At 29.6% G+C, this 16,199-nt stretch overlaps 1 protein-coding gene across 1 annotated transcript; it reads left to right on the top strand.

The window, feature by feature from the left end:
* The first annotated feature begins 10,782 nt into the window (after positions 1-10,782).
* On the top strand, positions 10,783-12,271 carry LOC150024747 (uncharacterized). Its single transcript, XM_090296216.1, has 2 exons — positions 10,783-11,032; positions 11,916-12,271. Exons 1-2 carry the CDS (start codon positions 10,923-10,925, stop codon positions 12,130-12,132), a joined length of 327 nt encoding a protein of 108 aa, XP_090152342.1. The 5' UTR covers positions 10,783-10,922; the 3' UTR covers positions 12,133-12,271.
* Positions 12,272-16,199: the final 3,928 nt, after the last annotated feature.

Here is a 16,199-nt window from a genome sequence, read left to right as displayed (position 1 = left end):
ACTCCTAATTCTCCCAGCTTTTTTCCCTGATCTTGCAATATGGTATACAACCTAGGGATCTACTTAAGGATATTTTGACCAACCCAGAGATCCTCCCAAAATATGAATTTTCCCTACTTCTACTTTCCACCTTGTTGCTTTTTCAAACTGTCCTAAATCTTCTCCCTTTCTTCATACTTTGGCCAAATCTTTCCACCACCAGGACTTATATTTAGCCTCAGTACTTGTTTGTCCTGGTTCTAAGCCATATTTTGATAGAAGTACCTCTTTCCATTTTCCTTTTTCCTTTTTCCTTTTTCTTCACTCACTAACTGTCATTTCCATTTAGTCAAGAGAGCACAATTGAATCTATGTGTACCCTTGATACTTAATCCCTTCCTCCCTAGGTTTGCACAATTTCTCCCAACTAATCCAAGATATTGTTCTATTCTCTTTCCCTACATCCCCATAGAAACCTCTTCTGAATACTAGTAATCATTTTGCATATTGAGGTTGGTGCTTTGTAAAAAGAGAAATAAAAAAGAGGTAAAGCAGTGAATACAAATTTAGTCAAACAAATTCTACCAGCCAACGGAAAATGCCTCCCGTTTCAAGTATTTAATCTAGCCTATATTTTGTTAATGCATGGCTCCCAAAACTTTTTTTTCTTGGGTTACAACCTACGATTAAGCCTAAATATTTAAATGGTACAACCATTTTGTGCACAGTTTAGTGTATTTGCATCGATATTAAGACTGCTTCTTTCAACATTTATATAGTAACAATGTTTTATTTATGAAAATTGATTTTCAACCTCAAGGCTAGGTCATAACACCTTAGAATAACTTTTATCCTAAAAACACTTTGATGGTTAGCTTTACACATGAAAAACGTGTCATCAATAAATTGTAATATACAAGCCTCAACTTCAAGGTTGCCCAATTTCACTCCCTCAAGCATATTAGTCCTAACAGCTTGTCTCACTAACCCACTCAAACCCTCTACCACAATTTAAAACAAAAACGAAGCTAGGGGATCCCCTTTCCTTAAACCCCCGGTAGGTTTAAATTTGGTTGTAGGGCTACTGTTAATTAGAATAGACATCAATGTTGATTCCAAACACCCTTTGATCCACATGACCCATTTATCATTAAAACCAAGTCTTAACATCATATCGTATAGAAAGACCCACCTAACCGAATCATATGCCTTTTCATAGTCCACTTTGATACACAACCCACTTTTCCCATGCCTCTTAAGGTCTTCTACAATCTCATTAGCCATTAATACATTGTCCAACATCCCTCTACCCTTCAAAAAAGTAGATTGACATTCATCAATAATTGAGGAGAAACCTTTTTTAACCTACACGATAAAGCCTTATAAATAATTTTATATAAAGCATCAACAAGTGAAATCGATCTAAAATGGTCCAACTTAATAAGGTCCCGTACTTTAGGTACTAATGCTATGAACGAAGCAATACACCCTTTAGGAATATTTCCCGTATTTTGAAAGTGGCAACTAACAAAATATCATCTTTAAAGGACTCCCAATTATTCGTAATGAAGTTTAAGTTAAAACCATCAGCCCTAAGGCTTTTTGAGCCATCACACTACCACACTGCTTCCCTTACTTCATCCTCAGTGAAATTGAAAGTTAAACTTATATTGTCATAAAATGGTTTTAAACTCTACATCTCATAATATTACCCCAAAATCTTTTATGTAGTGAATCTATCTTCAAAGATTTTTTTTGCTTCCCTTCTTACCACCTTTTGTTTCTCAACCCACTACCCATTCATTGATACACCTTTGACTTTATTCTCAAGTCTTCTCCATTTGATAATAGAATGATAAATTTTGAGTTAGTGTTACCATGCTTAAACCAACTTGTCCTAGCCTTTTGACGTAAAAGCGACTCTTTTATTCTCAACTACCCGCAATCAACTAACTAACTCCATTCTTTTCAATTTTAAGTTGTCTCGAAGCTCACTAATGTCATCCTTTCTATCCAGATCCTCAATTTCTCTAATAATTATTTTTTTAGTGGTATCCATAATCCCACACACTTCATGATTCTAGGTTTTGAGGTCGTATTTCAAAAGATTCAGCTTCTTTTTTAGTTTCCTTACTATGTTACCTTGAACTGAATATGAATTCCACTTTTCCTTCATTAAATCCTTGAAGCCCCTCACCAAATGCTAGATCTCTATAGTCCTAAATGATCTAGGACCCTAATCTTGATAGTTGATTTCAAAAGAGTAGCATTATGGTAAGAGATTTCCCATGGTTAAACATATTGTTTGCACATTGACCATTTTTGGAACCATTCTTCAGAAACAAGAGTTCTAGTCTACTCTTAGCTATACCATTTGACTTATACAAGGTATATTTCCTTTTAACCATTGGTACATCCATCAAAAAATTATTTTCTATAAAACTATTAAAACTTTTAATTTTCCTCTTTAGACTTCCTCCCGTTCGGGTGCCCTTCCTCTCATTGATATTCGAACATTTATTTATTTCCATGCAATACTAAGTAGCTCTCTATTATGAACACATTTAATCAATTTTAAGAACTATTTGTATACTCAAGAGAATAAGAGAACAAAGGCATGCACTGTGCACAAATTTACAGTATTGAGATGTTGGGGTGCAATCTAGCAGCCGCATGTGCACCAAACAAGAGATAATAGGAAAATGTTAACCAATTAATTCATACGCACACAGTTTAGTATTTGTTTATTTGAATTAATCAGTATACTTTGTACTTATTAAAATCAATTGAAAAGGAATTTTAAAGACTTAAAAATACTCATTATCGAACATGTACTTCCCTATCTTATCCAAAATCGACACACTTGTAGAACTTTGGTTTCTTTTGAATAAAAAGTGTTTTGCTTATTGAAAAGAAGAAGAAAATTTACGTCTCTTTAAATCTCCTTGGGAGCAAACACTACAATAAAAAAAATTTAATGAATGTTATTTAATATAGGTTAATATAATTCTAGGAATTGATTAAATTAATTGAGGTTTTTTAAATCTTCGTTAAGTTCCAGAGGTTATTCAAAAACCCCAGCAAAATAACGGAGGTTTTTTTAACCTTTGTTAAATTTCAAAGGTTTATTTTAAAACCTCAGCAAAATAACGGAGATTTGTAACCTTCGTTAAATTTCAAAGGTTTATTCTAAAACCTCAACAAAATAACGGTTTTTTTTAACCTTCGTTAAATTTCAAAGGTTTATTGTAAAACTTCAGCAAAATAACGAACACTACAAGAAATAATGATGGTAGAGTCCCCAAAAGAGCGACGCAAAGAGTAAAAAAGAGACTCTACATGGGACTAGTGTGGGCTTAGCGTTCCAATAGAAATGGAAGCTAATGTTTTGGTGGTTATGCATTAGAGACGACCTCCAATGAGACGCAAATTTACAAGGTAGTGTTGGCTAAGCCTACATAAAGAAAAATATATTATTTAACTATAGAGTAGGTTTAGGGGACACTAAAATGGCTATAAAATTAAATAATTATTAAGAAGTGGACTTTAAGTCTTTTCACCCACTTAATACTATGAAATGGTCTTAATCTCTAGTCGATGTGAGATCTCCAACAACACACCCCCCTCATGTCGAGACTACCATCTCGTGCGTGAGACTATATATTATGGGTGATCCGATAACGAACTGATAGTAGGTGGCCTAATAAGCCCATTTTACAAATAATTGCTAGGATAAACTCGAGATGATTCTGATACAATATTAAGAAGTCGACTTTAAACCCCTGTTTGGATTGAGGGGTGCAATGTTTACGTGGATAGATGTGAGAGTGCACCCCACATTTGTTTCTAGTAATGGGTGAGGGGGGGTGGAAAGGAGAAGATAGAGTTTTTTTTGTGCCTCTCATGGATGAAGAGAAAGTGCAATGGGAGAAGAGAAAACCACATAGGCTTTTGGGCATTTACATTTTTACCCTTAATAAGAATAAAAAATACATTTAAATATTTAAATTCTAAAAGTATAAATAATAGAATTCAATTATATATAAATAATACAATTCAATTTTAATAGAAAATAATTTAAATTACTTAATTTGATTTTATTTCAAGTAAATTGTAAATATCCAAAAAAATATTAATATATTCATAATAAAAAAAAAATATTAAATATATTTTTAATAAAAAATACTTATATACCTTAAAATATAAATATATTTATAATAAAAAAAGTATTATTAATATTAATAATATAAATATTAAAATAATAAATTGAAAATAATTTAATTATAATTAAATTTTATATTTTATTTTATTTATAGTTAAAATTTTAAATTATTTTAATTAAATAAAATGTGTATAAAGTAATTATCATTTATTTTTTTATTTTTTTATACACAAGGGTAAATTTGTAATCTTACAATTTATACAATTAAAAATAATTAAAAATATCCTTACAACCATCAAATCACTCACATATTTCAATAAACTTTCTTCACACATCCACTCTAACCTACCTCAATCTAAACAACCTCAACTTTCTTCACACTTCCACTCCCCCACACCCTCAATTTTCCACTCCCCCACACCCTCTAATCCAAACAAAGCCTAAGACTAACTCAACCTCATAAAACCAACTTATAATGTGAGGTTTACACCCACTTATATACTATGAAATGTCCTAATATCTAGTCGACATGAGATCTCCAACAATAATTAAACTTAGCGTCCCTATTGAGGACACTATGTGAGAAAGCAAATGTGAGTAAATTGTCGTCATTGGGGATACGACCTGGGAAACAAGTATTAATGTCGCTTGGACCTACGCTAAATTTAATAAAATATTAACTTGCATTCACTTTGTGTCCCCATTCTCGACACAATATCATTGTGCAAATTATTTTTTTATTGCATCTACTTTGTGTCCATATTCTAGACTCAATATTATTTTTTTTTCATTATATCTACTTTGTGTCCCTATTCTAGATGTTAACTTATTATTATTATTTTCATAATTTTTAGTGTGAGTTAAAGGTCTCCATTTTGGACACAATGTTTGACATTTTTTGTGTGTCCAACTTAAGTAGACTTCACCCTTGCTAGTGGCTTCTTTTTTATAACTCTCACTTTTTGTTGGAAGCTAAAGTGAATTTTTATTATAATGGAAGTTTAGTATTTGTTTATTTGAATTAATCAATATACTTTATACTTATTAAAATCAATTGAAAAGGAATTTTAAAGACTTAAAAATACTCATTATCGAACATGCACTTCCCTATCTTATCCAAAATCGACACACCTTGTAGAACTTTGGTTTCTTTTGAATAAAAAGTGTTTTGCTTATTGAAAATAAGAAGAAACATTTACGTCTCTTCAAATCTCTTTGGGAGAAAAGACTACAACAAAAAAAAGTTTAATGGATGTTTTTTGACAGAGGTTAATATAATTCTAGGAATTGATTAAATTAACTGAGGTTTTTTTTAATCTTTATTAAGTTCTAAAGGTTATTCATAAATCTCAGCAAAATAATAGAGGTTTTTTTAACCTTTGTTAAATTTCAAAGGTTTATTTAAAAACCTCAGTAAAATAACGGAGGTTTTTAACCTTCGTTAAATTTTAAAAGTTTATTTTAAACCTCAGCAAAATAACGATTTTTTTAACCTTCATTAAATTTCAAAGGTTTATTGTAAAACCTCAGTAAAATAACAAAGATTTGTTTAATCTTTGTTAAATTTCAAAGGTTTATTCTAAACCTCAACAGAATAACGAATGTTTTTTAACATTTGTTAAATTTCAAAGGTTTATTTTAAAACATCCACAAAATAACGGAGATTTTTTAACCTTCGGTTAGATTCCAAATATTTATTGTACAACTCCAATAAAACATTCCAATTTTTTCAAACTTCAATAAATAAATATAATTAAATCTATTTATAAACAAATAATTAAAAACTATATAGTTTTAATATATTTATATATTTTATAACTAAATTCTCTAAAATTTTGAAAGTGTAACTTTATATTACAAATAAGTTTTCTAAAGTTTCAAAAATTTATTTTAAAAATTCAGCAAAATAATCTTGGATAATAAGTATTTTAATAGTATTTGTATATTTCTTATGATTGATAGTAGTTGGTTTATATAATTCATAGTTTTTTTTATGAGCTCATACTTAAAAAAATATGACTTATTTTGTTTTAACTTTTGATGTACGTATATTTTATGTGCAATTTTAATTTTAATTTTAATTTTAGTTATAATTGTTAATATTTACTTCTCATAATTTTAAAATATTTTGAATTAAGGCCTTTATTTTAAAATGCATCCAATAATTAATTCATTGTTAAAGTGATAAGTAATCAAGTTAATTTCTCCTCACAATATGTTTCTGCAATCTTTGAAACCCTCGTAGCCAAGAACACGCATGACTTTGAAATCCACATATGACAGATAATACAATTATTTAGGGATAAATAACTTAATAGAGGTTTTAATCCTGAATAATGTAAAAATAAACTCCGGTTAAAACTCTTTTTTTTTTTTAGTGAAAACATTACAATTGAAGAAGATTTTTTCAACTATTTTGGTGACTTAAATTTAGTAGAAATCTCAAATCAATCTCAAAAGCCATTCAGAGATAACTGAAGAAAACCAGAAGCTGTTACTAATTAAACCACGAGCAAAAATTATATTTAGCTTACAAGGTTAAATTAATAAGCCAACTTATACATATTATGCATGTGATGTCTTTAGGTTTTTCTTTTATGATCTGTTGACTTGAATTAGAGTTTTGGCTCCGAGATATTAACCTCTTTTGTGTGTGTATATATTAGAGTTTAGGGTTTAATTAATATTTAGGATTTTTTTTATTTTTTGCTGATAAAAAAACATTTAAAATTTAGGATTTACGTCCTCACTCAAATCTTCAATTTTATTTTATTTATTTATTGTTAGAAGAAAAGTGGTCTCCATATTATTTAAATTTTTTTAATTAAGCTTCTACAATTAAAACATATAATTAAAATTTGTTTTAAAAAATTATAATAATTAAATTCATGACTTTTGTGTATTAAGGAGAGGTAGAATTTTTCTACACTATTTATAAGGATAGTTTTAAGGTTTTCTAACCTTAATTTTTTATACGGATTTCAACATCTCAAAGACCCAATTTATTTAATTACATTCTTTACGAATAAAAAAAATATTAATGTATAGGCCAATGAACATCTTTCGTTTGATTGAGAAAAATAAAGGAATAAAAAAAAAGATGAGATGAGATAAAAAAAATATTAACAAGAAAAATATTTGGGTTGGAGAGAAATTATTTTAGCAACACAATTAATTATGTATGTGACATGCACATTTCTTTACATATATGTGGAAAACTTCTCTCTTTCATTCCCTTTTTTTTCCTATTTTTCTTCTTTACACATTCACTCATGTAAATCATTACTTATCTCATTATCTAAATCAGCATACTAAATAAATAAAATGTTTCAATTTATTCAGAAACAAACTCCTGAAAATTAGTTTGAGACTTTGAAATATAATTTGTGAAAATTTTAATAAAACAGTTCTAAAAATAAAAAAACTAGGACACGGTTATATTCTTTTAATTGAAAGATATAATTAAAATATCAAAATATGATTTTTAATTTCAAAATTGGAAAAACTGGAAAATAAGAAAAACTAAACTAGCATTTTTTTACAAGGGTTTGTCATTTTGGATCAAAGTTGAGAATGCAAACCGAACTAATTAAATTGGTTCAGATTTTTAACTTAATTGAATAGTATAATTGATTTGAGTATCTGATTTATAAAGTTTTATGATATCATTATTTTTTATAATTTAAAAATTATTAGTCTATATAAATAAATTATAATATAAACACTAAAAAAATTATTAAATAAAAATAAATTTTAGAGATAAAAATAATTAGTCATGTATTAACTAAATTAGATATTATTTTATAGACTAAAAAAATTATTGGTATATAGAGTAGTTTTTATTATTAATAAAAAATTTATAAATTATTTTTTAAATTAATATCTAATTAGTTACTAAGGTTTTAACTAACAACAATTGGAAATGCATTTGTACACTAGAAAGTTCAGTGCAATTTTTTAAAAAAATTCTTTTGAAAATGAGTTTTTTGACATGAATATATGAGTGAAAAGTAGGGATAACAAAGTGACCAAGTTTGATGGGTGTCGGTCCGCCCTCATTTAGGCAGGACGAGTTAATTTTTTGAGTTCGTCAATCTACACTGCCCCGTCTAACTAACCTGCCAACCTGACGGACCAAAGACTGGGCGGGGTGGCCTGCCCGCCCGTCCTTTTCTGTTTTTTTGACACTTTTAAAAGAAAATTTCAGGTTTTTGGAATTAAAATTAGTGGTAGTCAATGTTTTATATACAACTTTATTTACATAATTTCTTTATAAATAATTTGATTCATTAAAATATTCTTGATATTTACTTTATTTTTGACATTAAACTTTTTTTATTAAAATATTAAAGTTTGATTAAATTTTATTACTCTTCCTTTTAATTTTATTATCAAAAAAAATATTAATAATTACAATAAAGTAAATAGATTCAAAATAAAAAATAAAAAAAAATATTAAAAAATATTTTAGAAAGGTGACGGATCAGTCCAGCAATCTATCCTCAGGAATTACCAACTGGTATAATCTTGACTCCGTCAAGATAAGCTCGTCCATCCCGCTTTTAATAACAAGCGAAAATGTGCGGAAGTAACCCGTTTTGCTACTCATAGTAAAAATAATTAAGTATGTAAAGAAGAAGATTGTTTAAGATGAATTTCTTTTTATAAAGTTCGAAACATCCATCAAGTACTTCATCTTTATTAAAAAAAAGGTCATAACCCATTGTTCCCCTTTAAAAAAATACTTGATAGGGGTGATTTAATTTAAATTAGTTCAAAATGAATAAAAATTTTCAGTTAAAATTTTAATTTTGCCACATGAATCGAAACCTATTTTGTAAGCACAGTATTTTGAAGATTGATATGAATTTTGAGAAAGAAAAGGATGCTTGATTGATAAAGTGTTGAGTGTGTGGCAGTTTGTTGTACTGTGTGGCAGTGGGTGAAAACAGTAGGCATGCAGAGAGCACAGTGGTGCAGCCATAACTGTATCTTGAGACTATAATAAACCATGCAATGCAGTGCAATGCATGGCCCATTCATTCATTCCAAATGAACAGAAGTAAATGCAGGTTGGCACGTTGAATTTCATCTCACAATTGTCTTCTACAATAATTATCACACCATTTTCATAACACCCCACGTGATTTTATGTCTATTTCCTCTTTCAACTTTCAACATCCTACATTGCTATCTGTGAAAACCTAACAACTCTTTAAATTCAAAGGGAAACTTCTAAAATTCCAGGCCAAAAAACACTTTAACTTTATCACTTTAGTGTGCTATCACCAAAATCCAGCTCAGCTATAAATGCTCTATTTCTTTTTTTTTAAAAAAAATTAATATTTCAATTCTGTTTTATTTTATCAATCAATTAAACACTATTTTCAAACAATTATTGTGAAAATACATTTTTTTTATCATCTTATATTTAACACTAAAGTTGCACTTTAGTTTTTTTTAAACATGTTGACTTCAATTTCATTCATTACCTAAGTTAGAGTTTATAGGTTGATGTAAAATCCAAATCAATACTCTTTATATATACTTAAAATGAAAATACTTGACTATGCTTTGTTATAAATATAGAATTGTAGAGTTTGAACTGATATGTGTGTTGAACAAGTGGAAACAGAATAAGTCTTTTTAATTGGGTTGAAATATTTCTCTATGGTTCATTCTATTATATTTATGTTTTGTTGATAATTTTTTTTCTAAAGAATACGTATCTTTATTATATTTGAAATGAACTTTGTAAAGATTCTATTAGGTTAACCAAGTTTTTTTTTAAAATTATTATATCTTAATTTTGATCACAATTTCAAATTTGTGTAAGTGTCCACAACAATGAGAGTATTTAAATTTACATCAATACTACATACTTTTTTTTTTATCATCAAGAAAAAAATAAATAAAGAGTATTTCAGATCCTTATACATTACATCCTAAAACAAATCTATTTCTAATTGTCCAACTTAATAAAATATAAAAAAAAAAAAATTTCCTCTAATAACAACCTACAAAATTAAAATTTTATAACATTTAAAATCTTACTTTACTTTTCGAAATAAAAAATCTAAAAAAACCACAATAACATCACTAAAACTACGTATTTATCCTCTAGACATTGTATGCAGATAGATTCACTTTCGTTACCTTTAGTGCATCTAGAAACATTAGTTTAAGATGATTTTTGAAGAAGAATTTAAATATCCTCAAATACTCAAATTTATTTAAGTGATTTATTATTGATAAAAAAAAATAACACTACGAAACCTTTTATTAAATCCATAGTAATAGATAAATATAAAAGGAAGTTGGGTGGAGGAGTGGAGTAGTTTATTTTTGTGTCCACTTCTCATATCTCATCTCTACGTTACCCACTACCCAAGTTTGAGTTTGATAGACTAACTAGGCAATCAAAGAAGCCAAGAAATTAAAGAATCAAGAGAACAACAATTTTTCTTCATCACCACCCTCTTTTCTCCATTTTCTCATCTATTGCTGCCCTTTGTAATCATGACTCCTTCCATCATCATTGCTCTCTCTCTCTCTCTCTCTCTCATCCCCACAAACAAACACAAAACCACAGCTATGTCTCTTTTTTCCCCTTGAATTCAATTCAATTCTAGTTTCTCACATCAATTACTTTCTCACCTTTGTGCCTATATAAACCCCTTCAACCCCAATGCTTCACTTTCACAACTTCCTTTCCCATAATTTTCTTTCAGCTACAAATAATCAAAACATATATATCTCAACCTTCTTTCAGAGATAAACTATGTGCTCTTTCTCTTCAGAAAAGACACCATATCATCCCCTTGTTCTTGCTCTTCAACCTCCATGCCCTTCCAAGAGACACCACCACCTTCGCTTGAGCCTCCATAAAAGGTACTTATTTGTTTCATTCTCTCTGTTTTTCTTTCTTGTCTCTTCCTGATTTGTCTATGCATGGTTGCTTTTGGGGGGATGGATCCTCTCACTTGTATTATCTCATTCTTGTTTTTTGTTTGAATATTCGTAATTATTTTAATAAGATCTCACCTATACATGCATGAGAGAAAAAAGAAAGAAAAAGAAAATTTAAATGTAATTTCTTGTGTAGTTCTTTAATACAAACTAACATTTTATTTTAATAATTGGCATGATAAAGTGTTTGCATTATATTGAAATAAAATTTTAAGTTGATGGAATGATATCATAGAAAATACTATCAAACTACATCTACGTTTTATCCTTATTTAATATTCTTAAAAAAAATCTCACATATTTTAAATAAAAATTCAACATTAAAAAAAAGTCAGCATACACCATAATAGGATCCTTGCTTTTGTTAAGTTTAATCTGATGAAGAATATTTCACACTAATATGAATATTGACACATAATTTTAAGCATTACACATTATAGTAAAGATAGTTATACTTAAACATTTTTAGTAAAAATTTAGTTATATATGATCAAGTGATAGTGATTTAAGAGAAGTTACATGCAATTTTTTTATTACTAAATAAATAAATTAAATTAAAAAACATTTTAAAAATATCTCAATCCTTATAAAAAAACACTTAATAATCTAAAAAAAGCAGTACAGATGAATACAAAAAGTTCCAAGATTACTTCGTAGAATTTCCAATCTTACAGAGTCATTTTGATAAATTGTCTACATGCTCTTTTCATCAAATTCAATAACCAAAACATGCATATTATTAAACTTAGTTTTGTAAGATTTATATATTGTGATCCTTGTGTTTTGATGATATATATTGATACAGAAGGAGAGCACAAGTTGAAGAAAGAAGAAGGAAAAAGATGATTTTGAAGAAAGAAATGAAGATGAGAAACTTGAAGTTGTACATGAAGAACCAAAGCATAATTGAGGAAAATGAGAAGTTGAGAAAGCAAGCACTTCTTCTTCACAAAGAGAATGAGACCCTCTTATTTGAGCTTCAAAACAAGTTCTCCCAACAAAGTAACATCAAAACCAAATAATAATAGCTAATAGTTTAGATGTTAAGGCAAAAAAAGTAGGAGAAATTGAAGGATCTTTCACTGATCCTTCTTTCTGAGGAACCCTGAATCTTATATATGTCTCTTTCTTTTACATAATTTACCCTTAATATTTTGCTAACACGTCTCTATTATATATATACCTACAAATTTTCTCCATTTTTTTTACTGTAAATAAGAGCAAGTTGGAGAAGAGGAAGTCAAAATTTTCTCCATTTTTTTTACTGACATTTAGGGACATACATTTCAACGTTGTTTTAGAAAACTGGAAGATTAGGTGAATATCACATTTAGAGTTTTAATTTAATAAGACATGTCAACTCTTACTTTTATCAATAATAAAATTATTGATCAATTTTTTTAATTAATTTTATTTTTTATATTTTACTCTTAATACAAGGGATGATAAATTTATTAATTTAATCTTTTCTAAAGTAGTTAATGTAAAAATGTTTAAGTTCTTTTTTTTATAATAAAACATTTCTTTCAACAATAGATCGAAACTGCTAGAAATATTCTCAATGAAATTTAGAAATGATGGTATATTTGAAAATAACATAATCTTTTAATAATTTATAGTGGTGTATACCTTTTTTTTTACTTCTTATAATATATCTTCTACAAATACGTCAATTATTTCATCATTATAATACTCATCAAAATTTAAAACCTTTTTCAGTATTAATATAATTTTCAACTCATCATCATCCAAAGGTTTAAATATTTAATATTCAAATAAAAATAAATAAATAATATATATATATATATATATATATATATATATATATTCTCACACAAAGAGAAAGATACACAAATAGTCAAAGCAAAAAAATCTTCAATCAAATGTGTTTCCATTAGACAACTTCCTTCTGCACCTCCATGATTTTTTTGGGCCAGTTTTGTTTTACATTTTTTTCACGAGTGAAAAAGAAGATTTTTTTTTATCAGCAAGAATCAATTAAATTAAATCGGTCACTTAAGGGGTGATTCAACCATCATACAAAGTGAAAAAGGATAAATAATACATTTTCTTATACAACAAAAGATAAAGAATCAACCCTTAAAGAGACATTAAATTGAATACATACATACCAATGGTTCTAAACACCAGTCAAAGAATGAGAAGCTCGCTAACAGTATCTTTGAAGCGATCCAAGACCAAACCTTAACCTGTGTCAGGGAAAACACTTCAATATGATCAATCACTCCACCTTTAAATAATCAATTGTTTCTATGTCTCCAAATCTCGCTAACCAACGCTATCCAAATATTATCCATAATAAGATTAATTGAAGTAGGCATGTCCAGAATTTCGAAGTGTTCAAAATGTTGCCCAGGAACGATGAGATCAACCGAACTCACACCTAACCATTCGTAACAAAGATTTCAAAGTAACCAAGCAACTTTGCATCTGAAGAACAAATGATTTGTTGACTTCTCTGACATCCTGCACAGGCAGCAAAGATTGTTATCAATCCCTATCCCTCGTTTCTCCAGATTTGCCTTAGAAGCCACCTTATTTTCAATCACTCTCCAAGCTGTGACATGGGATGAAGGAAGCACCTTAATCTTCCTTGCCACCCTCCCCACTTAACAACCCATAAGAAGACTTGACTGAAAACCCAATTGTCTCACTATCCTTCCAAACTCTCGGGCCTCTTGTTAGAAATCATCTCTAAAAGTTGGCTTACTTGGTCCTCCTCCTAAGCAAAAAGACCCCTTCTCCATCATAAGTTTCACTCCCAGACCCCATTAACCCATAGTCCACAATCACATATATTTGCCTCCTTAAACACAGATAAAGAGAATAACTTTGGAAATCTACTTTTCAAGACTCTAGAGACTACCCAATTGCTTGTCCAAAACCGAAAATCTCTTCCATTTCCAACCTCCCAATTAAGACAATCTTCAAACTTCTCTCCCCGCTCCTCTAAATTTCAGACCTTCGTCAAATCGCTCCACCACAAAGAGACTTTGCTATTATTAGTCTGTTGTTCCTTTAGGCCTTTCCATCCACCATACTTAGATTCTATGACCTCGCTCCACAACCTCCCTTGTCCGAATTTAGACGCCAAATCCATTTTCCCTGTAAGGCCAGATTGAATCGCCTAACATTAATAATACCGAGCCCTCTCGCTTCCCTAAATTTTCAGACCTTGTCCCAAGCAACCCATGCAATCTTCCTCCCTTCTGACCCCCAATCCCATAAAAAATTCCTCTGTAGGCTCACAATCTTCTTCGACACTATACACTACAAAAAATTGTGTATAAAGTGGCAGTTTTAATACGGCGGTTATTAATAACCGCCACAAATTTTCGTATAATACGACATTTGACTAACCGCCACAATTATCCTTCAAAATATGTCATTTTGAACCGCCATAATTATCATTCAAAATAAAAATCTCACGTTTTCCTTCCGTCCATACACTATTCCTTATTATTTCCAATTATTTTTGAAAACTTGACTCCTAGAACCCCGAAACTCTCTTCCCTCTCTCTTCCTTTTCTCTCTGTTAAACACACAAACCCTAATGAAATCCTCACGAAGCCTCCACCCTCCTCACGAAATCCTCCACACGAAACCCTCTCTGATTCATGAAACCTCTGTACTTTACCTTCACTCACTCGCGCACCCTAAACCCAGTGCTTACTATCGCGCCCTTCATTATTCGCCATCACCGATATGCGCAAGGATTTGAAACTTTTGTCCGCGAACCCTACCTCTCCTCACTCTCACGTTCACGCGTTAACTCTCTGCCACTGTCCGCCACGATAGAGAGAGAAATGGCGACCAACATTGGAATCATGGATGCGGCTTACTTTGTCGGCAGATATGAGATTCTTTCTTGGATCAACTCAACTCTGCAACTCAGTCTCTCCAAAATCGAAGAGGTTTCAAGTTATCATCTATCACTACAAAAAAACGTGTATAATGCGGCGGTTATTTTTGTAAAAATTGGCGTTTTTAACCGCCGCATTATACGTTTGTGGCGGTACCACGTACCGCCAGAATTCTTGCCGCCACAAAGTTTAATGTGGCGGTCAATTAAGAACCGTTGTAGCAGACGCCATATTATGCATTGTATAAAGTGGCGGTTTTAAGTGTGTTATTGACGTCAGTTATAAATGTCGTAATTTTAAAACTGGGTACACCAATTCTAACGTAAATAGTGACAGTTTTAACCGCCACTTAATACGATATAATATAAATTTAATTTAATTTTTAATATTTATAATAATTTATTGAATTTCGTTTTATAATTTGATTTCATAATTAAATTTCGGTACACAATTAAATTTCATAATATAATTAAATTATAAGATAAATTAATTTTATAATAAAATTATACCTCATAATATAATTAAAATTGATAAATATAATAATAAGAAATGATTTTATTCATTCATTAAGATAACAAAGTTGATAATGTCAAACTAATCCAAAAAACAATTAAACTAAATTGCCAAAATGTAAATTTTATTTGAATATATTACAACTAATGTCATAGTCCTAATTCTAATTTGTCTTGTTGCCTCCACTTGATCCAATAATATTCTGATTCAGTGATGAAGTACGACTTTCATCATCCGGTGCCTGAAATTTATTAAAATATGTTTAGAGTTAATTTTCAAATTTTAAAAAATAAATGAAAAGAATATTATATATCCAAGGAGTGTGCATGAATTAAGGAGTGTGCATGAAAGCCCATACCCTCATGGCAATGCATATTCAGCAGATGATTGTTCACTTATTGGGATGGAAGGTTTAAGCACTTTTACCGACACATCACCCTCCCGTACTCTCACAACCTAATTAATTCATTAATTCATCCATCATAACTTAAGTTAAACAAAGCTTATTCAAACTATATATGATGGCATTTCATGAAGGTCTTCTTGAATCATGTAAGGAAAAGGGGTGCGGAAGCTATGAAGGTGTGTAAGCAAGATCCTCCTAAGAGTGGTGTTGATCTTGAAGGTGCATGATGTGTATGATGCTAGGGAGGTTCGGCCAACCCAAGGAGAGGTGAAGGAGATGAAGTTTA

The sequence above is a fragment of the Phaseolus vulgaris genome, chromosome 10 (genome assembly GCF_051622355.1).
Source record: "Phaseolus vulgaris cultivar YP4 chromosome 10, ASM5162235v1, whole genome shotgun sequence".
Classification (NCBI taxonomy): Eukaryota; Viridiplantae; Streptophyta; class Magnoliopsida; order Fabales; family Fabaceae; genus Phaseolus; species Phaseolus vulgaris.
Note: the sequence above shows the minus strand (reverse complement) of the source record. Positions and strands in the feature narration are given on the sequence as shown.